The sequence below is a fragment of the Morus notabilis genome, unplaced genomic scaffold, assembly GCF_000414095.1.
Source record: "Morus notabilis unplaced genomic scaffold, ASM41409v2 Scaffold210, whole genome shotgun sequence".
Taxonomy (NCBI): Eukaryota; Viridiplantae; Streptophyta; class Magnoliopsida; order Rosales; family Moraceae; genus Morus; species Morus notabilis.
The window spans coordinates 1-13,254 of NW_010359493.1; the positions used below are offsets into that span (position 1 = coordinate 1).

A 13,254-nucleotide genomic window follows, 5' to 3' on the forward strand; every position below is an offset into this window, starting at 1 on the left:
ATATATATATATATATATATTCCTCCTATATCTCTAGTAGTTATATCATTTTTTTTTAAATGTTTAGACTGTTGTAAATATTCACGCTTCATAACAAAGTGAAGCCATTTTTCACAATGGTTAAGGGCGGTTTAAAACTTAAATTATAATTTGAATTTATTAACAGGAATTTGAAGAAATTTTTTTTATAATTTAAACTCTTTATGAGATAAATACTACTGTAAAAATATTACGATTTGAGTTTAAGTGTATCTTTTAAATAAGTTCTAAAACCTATAATTGTTACTCTTTCTTAAGTACTTCTACATTTTTAATCCAACAAAAAGAAAAGAAAAAAAACAGTTTTGAAATTTATTTTCTTTTCCAAAATATGTTCTATTTTGTTTTTTTGGCCGGAAATGTTGTCCAAACTCTATTGTCGTAACTGAAATTAAGCGAAAATATATGACGTGTTAAAAAAAACCAAAAGAAAAAAAAAAGGGCAACTCAAAAGAGGCAGGTAATTAACATTAATTAACTGTTGAGACAGCTAATTTAATCAATTCTCAAATTCCATGTGGGACCTAAAAGCAACGGTCATGATGATCTCTGCCTCGATCAGGAATTATGGGGTCGCACTCTCTGAGAGCTGGCATTGTGGGTCCCACTATTACTCATATCCGTTGAACGTATTTTTCAATCATTATTGGCAGGCGCCGAACGGACAATATTTACGTTGATAATAATAATAATAAAAGTAAAAACAAAAAAGCCAAAAATTCAAAACAAGAAAAAAAGAGAAACGTTTGTAGAGAGAGAAAGAGAAGAGAGAGAGAGAAGAATCATCAGCTTGCGGTGGAATTTGCTGAAATTGCGGTACATTGCTTTTTGCATGGCTTAGAAGACAAATTTTCCATTTTCTCCAGCCTCTGGAGACTGCTTTTTCAGGCAATTGATCCGAGGTATTTTCTGTTAATTTTTTTCGTATTTTTATATTTTTTTCTTGGGAAAAATGGAAAATTTTCAAACGATTCAAGACGAAATCGTCGAATTCTGATTCCTCTTTGGCGTTTTCATCGAATTCGGAAGGTACATTGTTTGTTTCTTAGGATTTTTTTATTGAATTTCCCAGAAAGTTGATCGAGTTTTGGGAAATTTTTCAATTTTGCGAATCGCAGGCTGGTTTTTCGTTTGAGCCTTTCTTTCCCTTCCGAGGAATCAGAGCCAGAGGTTTTTCTTCGTTGGTTTGGAAGGGAAAGAAAGCGACGTCGTTTTTGAAGCCCAATTGGATCTCTGAAGGCATATATATAAATATACAAAACATACACATATATATACACACACACACACACATTGGTATATTTGAGACGAAAATGAGCGCCATTGAAGGTATGATTTCGAGGCGAGTTTTGCCTGCTTGTGGAAGTCTTTGTTTTTTCTGCCCGGCGATGCGGGCCCGATCTAGGCAGCCTGTGAAGAGGTACAAGAAGCTCATTGCCGACATTTTTCCTCGTAACCAGGTTTGTGTTTCTGGGAATTTTGTAGTTTCGTGGTTTTCAATGACAAGATATATAACTGGTAATAGTTACTTGTGTGTGAAGTCTTGTGTAATTAGTCCATTGTTTGACTTGATGCAATTAAGGCTAAGTAGTCAAATGATTTTAGCAATGTGGCCTGAAAATGGGAACAACTTGCTGCTCTATTGATCTGTATGTTACTGTTGAGATAATAGAATTTATTTCATTTTTCTAAAGAATTTGGATAAGTAAATGAAAGCACGCATACTCATTCTATTGTAGCTTTGCAACTAATGATCGCATTATGGAAATAAGAGGATATCGTTGCCAATAGTGATAGTGGAATCCGTTATCAGTCCCTGAAACTTTTACAGCATTGTGAAATATCTGTACCTATTATTTAGTTTACCGCAATAGGAGGACATATTAGTCAAATAAAGGTGTAAATGAAGGGATCGAAAGGAAACAAATTTGATCCTGCAGTGGATACCACAAGGGGAGGCTTCCTATATCCATAAAAGGAGTGGTTCAAAGAAAACCCACCCGGATAGTCCTGATCTTTGCTCGATTCTCTTGTGTCATGTATATAAGCCAGGGAAACAATTGAATACTTCTTTTCTAAAAAAGCTTACCTTATATTTATTATGAGTTTTAGAAGGGGCAAGTGGTACTTGAACCAACATAATTCAAGTAACTGATGCTTTGCTAATCACCGTGTTAGCTTGTGTGGCATTCATCAGTATGCATAGAAATGACAATTGGTTGGACTGCTGTATTAATTGACACTGGAAAAGCCATTGAGTAGTTAGAAGTGCACAACTTCATATTATGAGCTTGCAGCTGTGCAAATGAGTCTTAAAAGTCAAATAAAGGTGTACATGAAGGGATCGAAAGGAAACAATTTTGATCCTGCAGTGGAAACCACAAGGGAAGGCTTCCTATACCCATAAAAGGAGTGGTCCAAAGAGAACCCACCCGGATAGTCCTGATCTTTGCTCGATTCTCTTGTGTTACGTATATAAGCCAGGGAAACAATTGAATACTGCTTTTCTAAAAAAGCCTACCTTATATTTAATATGAGTTTTAGAAAGGGCAAGTGGTACTTGAATCAACATAATTCAAGTACCTGATGCTTTGCTAATCACTGTGTTAGCCTATGTGGCATTCAGCAGTATGCATAGAAATGACAATTGGTTGGGCTGTTGTATTAATTGACACTGGAAAAGCCACTGAGAAGTTAGAAGTCCACAACTTCATATTACGAGTTTGCAGCTGTGCAAATGAGTGTTAAAAGTTTACCCTAGCGTCAGCTACCATATTAAAAGCTATGCCTTGTTGCTCAAGCTGTTAGGCGTTTATGGGCATTATACTTGGTGAAAGATAGAGACTATCGTACAAATTGTTTAGGGCTGGCCTCTGCCTTGTATGTTTGTGGTAAACATTGAGAATATTTATGACATCTTCTATGATTAGCTGTGTGCAAACTGCATTATTTTATGTCCTTTTGTTTTCTTGAACAACTTCAGAACTTCCTTATTTCAATCAGAGCTTAAAACTGTTCTTAGGTGCTATTGGACTAATCCTCTGCCACTGTTTTTCCAAACAGTGGCTTAACCTCAAGTGTCATTGTTTTTTTATAAGAAATTTATACAGGTTTCACTTCTCATGCAACCAATGTAGATGGATCTTTCTTTCTTTGTTTTTAAATAATATTTGGATGTGAAATTGGGCACCTTCATCAGGAAAGCATTATTGATTGATGTGTCTTGTTGTGGTTATTTATTTTTGATACATTTTTTTTTTCTTGATGTCACTCTCGCTTCCCTCTTTGTAATTACTTATGTTTGTTTTTTCCTTTTTTTTGGGTGTTCTTTTGCAAATTTTGACAGGAAGAAGGACTTAATGATAGGAAGATTGGAAAATTATGTGAATATGCAACTAAAAATCCTCTGCGCATTCCAAAGGTACGATTTGTGCTGAAAAGTTCAATTATAATGTGTATTATGGGAACTAAAAAATGTATTATGGTGGGAAAAAGAAGGAAACTGGATGCTTTATGTAGGTTTCAAGGCAGAAAAGAAAGTATTTCTCATTGATTATTTTCTGTACAAGGGTTACAATATTTATAGGAAAAACCTCCCACAAAATAAGGAAAGTAAATCCCCTGATTGAGGGAGCTCCTTATCTCAAGGAATCTCTTTAAAAATTGAAAGAATAAACTACTTTCTTAATTTATCTCTATGCCCTTATTAACCAGATTGGTACATATCCGGCCCATAACTTTAGTCTACTTTTCTAATTTCTACACTCCCCCTGAAGTTGGTGCATAGATATCTGTCATGCCCAACTTGCTAATGAGAAACTCGAAGTTTGGTTTGAACAGTCCTTTAGTAAGAACATCAGCCACTTGTTGTGAGGTTGGAACAAATGGCATACTGATGGCTCCAACTTCAATCTTTTCCTTTATAAAGTGCCGGTCAATCTCAACATGTTTTGTTCTGTCATGTTGGACTGGATTGTGGGCAATGCTAATTGCTGCCTTGTTGTCACAATACAGCTTCATAGGCATAACCACAGGTCTTCTTAGTTCCTCCAAAATCCGTTTGAGTCATATCATCTCACAGATCTCTTGTGCCATTGATCTATATTCTGCTTCTGCACTACTTTAGGCTACTACGTCTTGTTTCTTACTCCACGTTACTAAGTTTCCCCACACAAACGTACAATAGCCAGATGTGGATCTTCTATCTGAAGTAGACCCTATCTAATCTGCATCTGTATAAGCTTCAATACCTCGTTGTTCATTCTTTTCAAAAAACAATCATTTTCCCGGTGAATTCTTCAAGTACCTTAGGATGCGGTAGGCTGCTTCTAGATGTTCTTCATGAGGAGAGTGCTTGAACTGGCTTACTAGGCTAACAACGAATGCTATGTCTGGTCGTGTGATAGGTAGATTAGCTTCCCAACTAGTTTCTGGTACCGTGCCATATCCACTGGTCTTCCCTCTTTGTTTCCAAACTTCTGATTCGGATCAATTGGCGTTTCTGCAGGACGACATCCACTCACCCCTGTCTCTTTAAGTAGATCAATCATGTACTTCCTTTGTGAAACTGCAATCCCCTTTCTTGATCGGGCTACTTCCATACCAAGGAAATACTTTACTGAGCCTAGATCTTTAATCTCGAATTTAGAAGCCAGACTCTGCTTTAGGCGATTCATCTCAGCAATATCATCCCCAGTAAGAATAATGTCATCAACATATACTATAAGGACAGCTACCTTCCCATTAGAGTGCCTTGTGAACATAGTATGGTCTGCTTGCCCTTGGTCATATCCCTGTCTCTTCACAAATTGAGTAAATCTCTCGAACCACGCTTTTGGAGATTGTTTTAAACCATATAAGGACTTTTTCAACTTGCATACCCGGTTTCCATATTTTTCCTCAAACCCTGGAGGTGGATCCATGTAGACTTCTTCATCCAGATTGCCATTAAGGAAAGCATTCTTCACATCTAGTTGTTGTAGTGACCAGTCTAAGTTACATGCGAGTGTTAGGAGTACCCTGATAGTACTGAGCTTTGCAACTGGAGCAAAGTTTTCAAGGTAGTCAATTCTATACGTTTGAGTAAACCCTTTGGCTACTAAACGTGCCTTTTATCTCTCCAAAGATCCATCTGATCTGTATTTTGTTGTGAATACCCATTTGTAGCCAACAATCTTCTTCTCTTTCGGCAGTTCTGTTACTTTCCAAGTTCCATTCTTTTCAAGGGCCTTCATTTCTTCGAGAACAACCTCCTTCCATTTAGGAACCTTTAGAGCATCCTGCACATTCTTTGGAGTCTCCACACTAGACAATTGAGAGGTAAACGCAGAAAAAATAGGTGACAAGTTTTTGTAGGACACAAAGCTAGACATTTATACAACTTCTGACCCCTTTGCGTTTAGCAATAGGGAGATCAGGCTCAGGTATATTGGGCTCGGATTCGGGATTAGACAAGTTTGTGTGGATAGGTACTGTTTGAGGATTACCTAGAGTAGAGTTGGGGATGTCCTGTGATGAAGGATCCGGACTGATCTGTGGTTCAGGCTCTTGGCAGTGTTGGTTAGTTTCAGTCTCTACTCATTGCTTCCGGTTCTTCCTCCTGTAAACCAACAGTTTTTTTTGTTCCTGTTTGTTCCCTATTTGCATCTTTATTAATGTTATGAGATGACTCTATGGACTCAGAGTTCAAGTTTTCATTATTTAAGTCACTCAACTCCATCTTTATTAGGAAATTTGGACTCTTTGTTTCGGTTTCTATTTCAAAGTTTGAATCTTCATTTACTCTCTCCCCCTGAAGACGAGTGCCAAAAAATGGTTGAGACTCAAAGAAGGTAACATCCATTGTGACAAACATTTTGAGATTTTATGTCATAGCACTTGTACCCCTTTTTTATTCGGAGCATATCCTACAAATATACACTTCCTGGTGCGGGGATCTAACTTTCCCCTATTTTGACTGTGAATATGAACGAATGCACTACACCCAAACATTCTCAGGGGTAAGTCTGTTGTCAACTTAGAGGTAGGAAATGTATTCTTGAAGACATTTAGAGGTGTTTGATAATTTAGAACTTTGGTAGGCATGCAATTTATTAGGCATGTTGCAGTTAGGAGTGCCTCTCCCCAAAGGTACTTAGGAACACCATTAGTAAATAATAATGCTCTAGTGACTTCTAGAAGGTGTTTGTTTTTTCTTTCCGCTATCCCATTTTGTTGGGGTGTATCTGAACATGAACTTTGATGTATTATGCCATTTTTTGAAAAATATCCCCATAGGATTTCATTAAAGTATTCTCTACCATTATCACTCCTAAACACCTTTATTTTTTCTTGAAATTGTGTTTCAATCATTGCATAGAATACCTGAAAAATCTCTTTTACTTCGGACTTGTCCCTTAATAAATATATCCAAGTGAGTCGTGTGTGGTCATCTATAAAGTAAAGCTAACAAACCATTTTTTTCCATACATTGTTGAGGCCCTAGATGGCCCCCAAACATCACTATGAATTAGCAGAAACGGTTTTGATGCTTGATATGGTCTAGGAGGAAAGAAAGAACAATGGTGCTTAGCTAGTTCACAAATCTCACATTTAAATGAAGATGGACTTTTATTTCTAAATAAATCAGGTAGCAAATGTTTTAAGTAATAAAAACTTGGATGCCCTAATCTATAATGCCAAAGCATAACATCATTAGAAACGAAAATAGAGTTTAAATAGGAACTTTGAACTTGGTGTCCTAAGTCGGTTCCATCTTCAAGAAAATAGAGACCTCCACTTTTCCTAGCACTGCCAATTGTCCTCCCCGAGACCATGTCCTGAAACTCACACCAAGAGGAGTAAAAAATAACACGACAATTAAGGGAATTTTTTATCTAACTAATAGACACAAGGTTACAAGAGAGTTTAGGAACATGAAGTACATCATGCAAGATTATAGAATTGGAAATTTTAACTGTTCCTGTTCCAGCAATTGCGGAGAGGGAACCATCAGCTATTCTAATTTTTTTATTCCCTGCACATGGGGTATAAGTTGAAAAAAATTGGGAGCAACCTGTCATGTGATCAGTGGCTCTAGAACCTATGATCCAGGAGCTGTTTTGTTTAGGGTTGACACTGATAAAGGCTGAGACAAGATTACCTGTTTGGACAAAGGAACATGAAGGGGTTGACTGGTTTACTTGGAATTGTGAAGACTGAAAAAACTTGTGCAGTTGCTCTAATTGCTCCTTCGTGAAAGGCAGCCCCTTCAGGAGTACTTTGCTGTCCCTGATCTTCACTGGTTGCCTGAGCCAAGAAACCTCTGTTATCAGCATTCTTCTTCTTCCAGTTCTTCCAGCAGTTTTCACGTATATGCCAGTGCTTCTTGCAATGATCACACCAAGGCTTCTTTTTCCTGTCATTTTCCGATTCATTCCTCATTGACACAAGGGCAGAATTGTCAGTCACAGTAGTTACAGGTTTGTTATCTTCTTCGGTTTTCAATATGACCTTCCTCCTAGTCTCCTCTCTCCTAATTTCAGAAAAGGCCTCCCGAAGAGTTGGTAGAGGGTTTTTTCCAAGGATCCTAAACCTAATCTCATCAAAGACTCGATCCAAACCAGCCAAAAAGAGGTACACTCGATCACTCTCTTCTTTTTTCATGAATCTCACGCTATCAGTTGGGCAGTCCCACTCATCATTGTAACATTGATCTAACTCTTGCCATAGGGAAACCATCTCATTATAATAAACTGTAACCTCACGCTCACTCTGTTTGGATTTCCACAACTTGGTTTTCAATTCAAAGATTTGTGAGGAATTTTCAAGATCAGAATAAGTCTCTCTAACCGCATCCCATACATCGAGAGTCAATGAAAGATAAAGGTAGGGTTTACCTATGGTTGGTTCCATAGATTTGATCAGCCAGGCAGTAACTAGGGAGTTTTCTGATCTCCATGCTTTCAGTTTCGGATCTCCATCTCCAGGTTTCTTCACTTCTCCATTCAGATGACCAAGTTTCCCTCTTCCATCTATGGCCCGCTTCAACGATTGTGCCCATTCTAGGTAGTTTTTCCCGTTCAATTTGTGGAGAGTCAATTGGAATGAAAAATGAGTGGAGTCTCCCCCTTGAGCCATGGTGGTTCGATCTGGTTAACCATGATTAGGGCCTTCTGCCCTAGACGATGCCGAGGATCTTCCTTCTTCTGTAATGGCTGTTTCAGCCATCAATTGAGGAGATTATTAGGCTATGATACCATGTAGGTTTCAGGGCAGAAAAGAAAGTATTTCTCATTGATTATTTTCTGTACAAGGGTAATATTTATAGGAAAAACCTCCCGCGGAATAGGGAAAGTAAATCCCTTGATTGAGGGAGATCCTTATCTCAAGGAATCTCTTTAAAAATTGAAAGAATAAACTACTTTCTTAATTTATCTCTATGCCCTTATTAACCGGATTGGTACATATCCGGCCCATGACTTTAGTCTACTTTCCTAATTTCTATAGTTTATGTTATTTAATCCAAACGACAGAAACTTTCAATTGGCAATGTCTTAGTAACTTGTTGATCATGTTAATAAGCTATATCAAAGTAGCGTCTTTATGATATTTGTTATAGTCCAATTGCCAGTTAATATCTGATGGTACATGGTAGCAGGAAACTCCTTTCTTTATGATATTTGTTATAGTCCAATTGCCAGTTAATATCTGATGGTACATGGTAGCAGGAAACTCCTTTTGTTATAGTCGATATCTTTCACCCTTTAAGAAATCTACAGAGCTTCATTTGTGGCACCCCCAGTGTGGAACTATCTCTTTATTTTCTTTAGTGACTGAGATCATTCTGACACTCAAGGACAAACTCATTGACTAATAAATATCTAAAATGGAACTCTTTCTACTCTTTTGACGAAGGTTTCAAATTTTTGATCAGATCACAAATAACCTTGAGCAAAGGTGTTACAAGGAATTGAGAAGTGAGAATTTTCCATCTGCCAAAATTGTCATTTGCATTTACAGGAAATTGTTGGTTTCTTGCAAGGAGCAAATGTGAGTCAGTACTTTTTTCAATTGTAATTTCTCATTGTTTTCCATTTGCATTTGAAGTTTCTGCAATTGTAATTTCTCATTGTTTCATTTTTTGTCCCAGAAATTTGTTACATCATAAGTCACCGTTTCCATTCTTTTTTTTTTTGTTTATTTTTCCTCCAGTTATTATTATTATTGATTTTAATAAAAGGTCAATGGGGCAATATATGGTTATTCTAGATTTAGCCTTTTAAATATGAAACTGAGACATTTTACGCCAGTGAGGCAAGGCGTTGGCCTCATGTTAAAACACTAACAGATTTATAGAACTAAAGATACATAGTAATTCTAGAGTCGTAAATCTAATGGTATCCTAAAATTGAAAAATACACATAACAAAATAAGCACAAAGTCAAAGAGATCACTGGTCACTCCCGAAATCTGGAACTGCCTAACACATAGTGGTTACAACATTACTGTTGGTATGCATATTACTGTAACTAATACTATGCATGCAATAGTCAATATCAATTAAAGATTCGTCAATTTTTGTAAAGATTTAGATTATTACGTGTGCATATTAAGTAAAGATCTTTTCTAAGTATTGAGTAAAGATTCGTAAGAGAAGGGGACTTTGTAGAGTTTTCAAGTTTCCACATTTTTCACTATATATATATTGCCATTAGTTTTCTCAAGCCTAAACACTTGAGTATGGGACTTGCCATCCTTAAATAATCTCATTATTTTTGTACATTCTCTTAGAATTCTGCCACTCTTAATTTCGTTTATAAAGGAAGAAAGTGAGGGTCGAAATCTCTTAATATTTAAGAAGGGGCATAAATCTTTACACTTCGTCATGCCTGTGTAGATTTCCGTAAGAAAAGAGTCCCAAGGAACCTTTTAGAAATGGCCGAACGAAGAACTTTTAAGGGGCCCATAGGAGGAAAATTTGATGCCATGCCTCACTAGCCTTGAGGCGCATCTCGAGGCGTAAGCTTCGCACAATAATACCAGGCTAGAGGTACCTATATGGCCAAATATACTAAGATGATAGATATAGTTGATTCACATGTTGTTTAGTTTGGGCAGATAAAATAATCTGGTTATTTCTTCAGTGCTTAAAGTTTTTGTTTCTTGATTACTGTCACTTTTACTCTTTGGTATCTATAACAACCATTTCCAACCTGCATAGACGGTAGACCATATAAAATTCCTTATTGGAAATATGGTTGTACATCGTTTCATATGCTCATAAGTCAAAAAAGGCATACATTCTTCTATTTTTTCCAGGCCTCTCTTGGCTAGTAGCTTACTCAGTATCATGCATGCTCTGCTGGAACAAACACGGCAAGATGAAATGAGAATTATAGGTTGTCAGACACTTTTTGACTTTGTGAATAATCAGGTCAGTCCCTGATTGTTCTTTACAATATAATAAAATTTATTCATATTTTATACGATAACATTAATTTCAGGTTTTCAACCAAGGAAACATTCTGATGTGTTATACTGAATTTTGCAGGCAGACGGGAGTTACATGTTCAACTTAGAAGGCTTTATTCCAAAGCTCTGTCAATTAGCTCAAGAGGTGGGTGGAGATGAACGAGCAGATAATCTGCGTTCAGCTGGGCTGCAAACACTTTCTGCAATGGTACTTTTCGTACATGACTGATATTAACTGCAAGATTATACCAACATGTTTTTGGTCCTTAGGAAATTAAGAAACGAATTTAGTTTTGTGAATCATATTTTCTGAATCATATATCTTTCATTGAAGGAAATAAATAAGTGAAAACTTGAGCAAATTAACCACATTAGTTTTAGAGAACTGATGAAGTCCATGCTCCCTTTAAAATGATAACAGATTTTTTATTTTTTAAATCATACGTTTGGTGTTAATAAGTGATGCCTGGAAAAGAACTTGTTCAGTTATTAAATTTTTACGTGAATAATGGATGGAGACTGCATAATTAGCTCATATCATCTGATTTACTTGTCAATATCTTCAGTAATTACTTGAACATCCGATAGGTTCTTGCCTCTTATTAACATAGAAAAGAACATTTTAGTACTCTAAATATTTACCAGTCATGATTAGAATATTTATTAGTTCACCAGAGCCAAATTAAAACATTCGTCTAGCTCTCGAGCACTTAAATTATTTTCTATGGGATTAAGCTTAAGTGGCCTCTTTGCTTTTGCTTTCTCTTTAAAAGCATCAAATTGAATCTAGCTCCTATTAATGAAATTCTTCCAGTTATAACAAAGAGCCTCATATCTTTTTATTTTTGTTCAAGATAACGTTCTTTTTTCCTTTCACTACTTTTAGTTTCCCAGAACATTTTTCATGCATTCCACATGCAATTGAATGGTCTAATATTTTTGTAGGTTTGGTTTATGGGCGAAAATTCTCATATTTTGGTGGAGTTCGATAATGTAGGTATACTCAGACCTTTTGCATTTTTTACTTTTACCATTCCTTAGTTTCCAATATCTTGCATAAAGTTATAAGATGGAAAACAAATTTCAAACCAAAGTTGCCCCTTCACTATAATGTTATTCTTTTCTTTTATGACTTCTATTCGGTAGGCAATTTTATTACATTGCTTTATGATAACCAAGTATTTCTATAATCCTTTTAGCAGGTAACAATTTTGTTTTCTTAATTCCATAACAGGTTGTTTCAGTAGTATTAGAAAATTATGGAGGTCTAAAGGAAAAGACCGAGAATTTTGAAGGTTCACAAAATCGTTGGGTGGAGGAAGTGCTAAAAAATAAGGGACATGTTTCTCCTTCATCAGACATCACGATAAGGGTACCTTCTTGGAGGGCCATTTTGAACAACAAAGGCGAAGTGAATGTGACATCGTAATCTCTCTTGGATCAAAATTCTTTGAGTATTTCTGTGTGTCTGCACATTTGTTGATGTCTATGTCTGGAAACCTATGTGTACTTGGTCTTAAACCATTAGTTAATACTAACTTATTTTCCTGTTCTTTTCATAGGGAAGATGCCAGAAACCCGTGCTTTTGGTCCAGGGTTTGCCTCCATAACATGGCCAAGCTAGCAAAGGAGGCCACTACAATACGGCGTGTTTTGGAATCTTTGTTCCGTTACTTTGATAATGGAAATTTATGGTCTCCCAATAATGGGCTTGCCTTCCCAGTTCTCAAGGATATACAATTTTTAATGGATAGTTCTGGTAATTTATTTAGAACTTCCTATTCAGCAACTCCAACGTCCTTTCTGTTGTTTTATCCCTAGTTTGATTGTAAAATTTTTTTTTGCCAACTTATGGTTTGCAGGGCAAAATACGCATGTTTTGCTGTCCATCTTAGTCAAGCATTTAGATCATAAAAATGTTCTTAAGCAGCCCAACATGCAGCTGGATATTGTTCAAGTTACAACCTTCCTTGCTCAACAAGCAAAGGTGGAGCCTTCTGTGGCCATAATTGGTGCAGTAAGTGACATCATGAGACACCTTAGGAAGAGCATACACTGCTCACTTGATGATGAGAATCTGGGAGAGGATGTGATTAAGTGGAATAAAAGCTTTGGAGAAGTGGTGGATAAGTGCCTTGTACAGTTATCATATAAGGTCCAAATGCTGAAATGACTTTGACATCTGATATGCATATACATAGACACACACACACACACACACACACACACACATTTATATATATATATTGTTTTTGATACGGTGTAGAGCCTATGGCTCCCATTATATTTAACAGAAATGATATCACTAGCATTCGAACCTTGGATCATACACTCGTGCACCCAGCCACTTAAGCTAGCCTCAAGTGGGACTTTTACATCTAAAATGTGGATGAGCTTATAATACGAAGCCAGAAGTACTTTGTGCTTCTTCGGAAATTGCTTTCCTGTTTCTAGTACTTCAACAAGTCTATATAAGTTTCTAACTATGCTGCTGAAATTTTTTATAGTTATTAATATATCCACGGTTAAGTATTGATCTGCAATTGGCTGATAGGTTGGAGAAGCAGGCCCAATTCTTGACGTTATGGCTACCATGATGGAGAATATCTCAACTATCACTGTCATAGCTAGAACTACTATATCTGCAGTTTACCGTACTGCTCAAATCGTTGCCTCTTTACCGAATTTATCTTATCAAAACAAGGCAAGAAGTTAACATTGACTTCAGTTATTTTTATTTTCCCGCTCTTTCAGTCTTACAAT

The 13,254-nt window shown here is 36.5% G+C and overlaps 1 protein-coding gene across 2 annotated transcripts in view; it reads left to right on the plus strand.

The window, feature by feature from the left end:
* Positions 1–783: 783 nt before the first annotated feature.
* Positions 784–13,254, plus strand: part of LOC21388445 — a 33,052-nt gene continuing 20,581 nt past the window's right edge. For both annotated transcript variants that reach the window (XM_024163319.1, XM_024163320.1), the window contains exons 1-11: positions 784–941; positions 1,158–1,499; positions 3,386–3,460; positions 8,954–9,069; positions 10,339–10,453; positions 10,571–10,699; positions 11,437–11,484; positions 11,726–11,916; positions 12,054–12,250; positions 12,354–12,646; positions 13,046–13,195. In XM_024163319.1, coding sequence (XP_024019087.1) covers positions 1,353–1,499; positions 3,386–3,460; positions 8,954–9,069; positions 10,339–10,453; positions 10,571–10,699; positions 11,437–11,484; positions 11,726–11,916; positions 12,054–12,250; positions 12,354–12,646; positions 13,046–13,195 — 1,461 coding nt within the window. In that variant the 5' untranslated portion in view covers positions 784–941; positions 1,158–1,352. The remainder of the gene's footprint in view (positions 942–1,157; positions 1,500–3,385; positions 3,461–8,953; positions 9,070–10,338; positions 10,454–10,570; positions 10,700–11,436; positions 11,485–11,725; positions 11,917–12,053; positions 12,251–12,353; positions 12,647–13,045; positions 13,196–13,254) is intronic.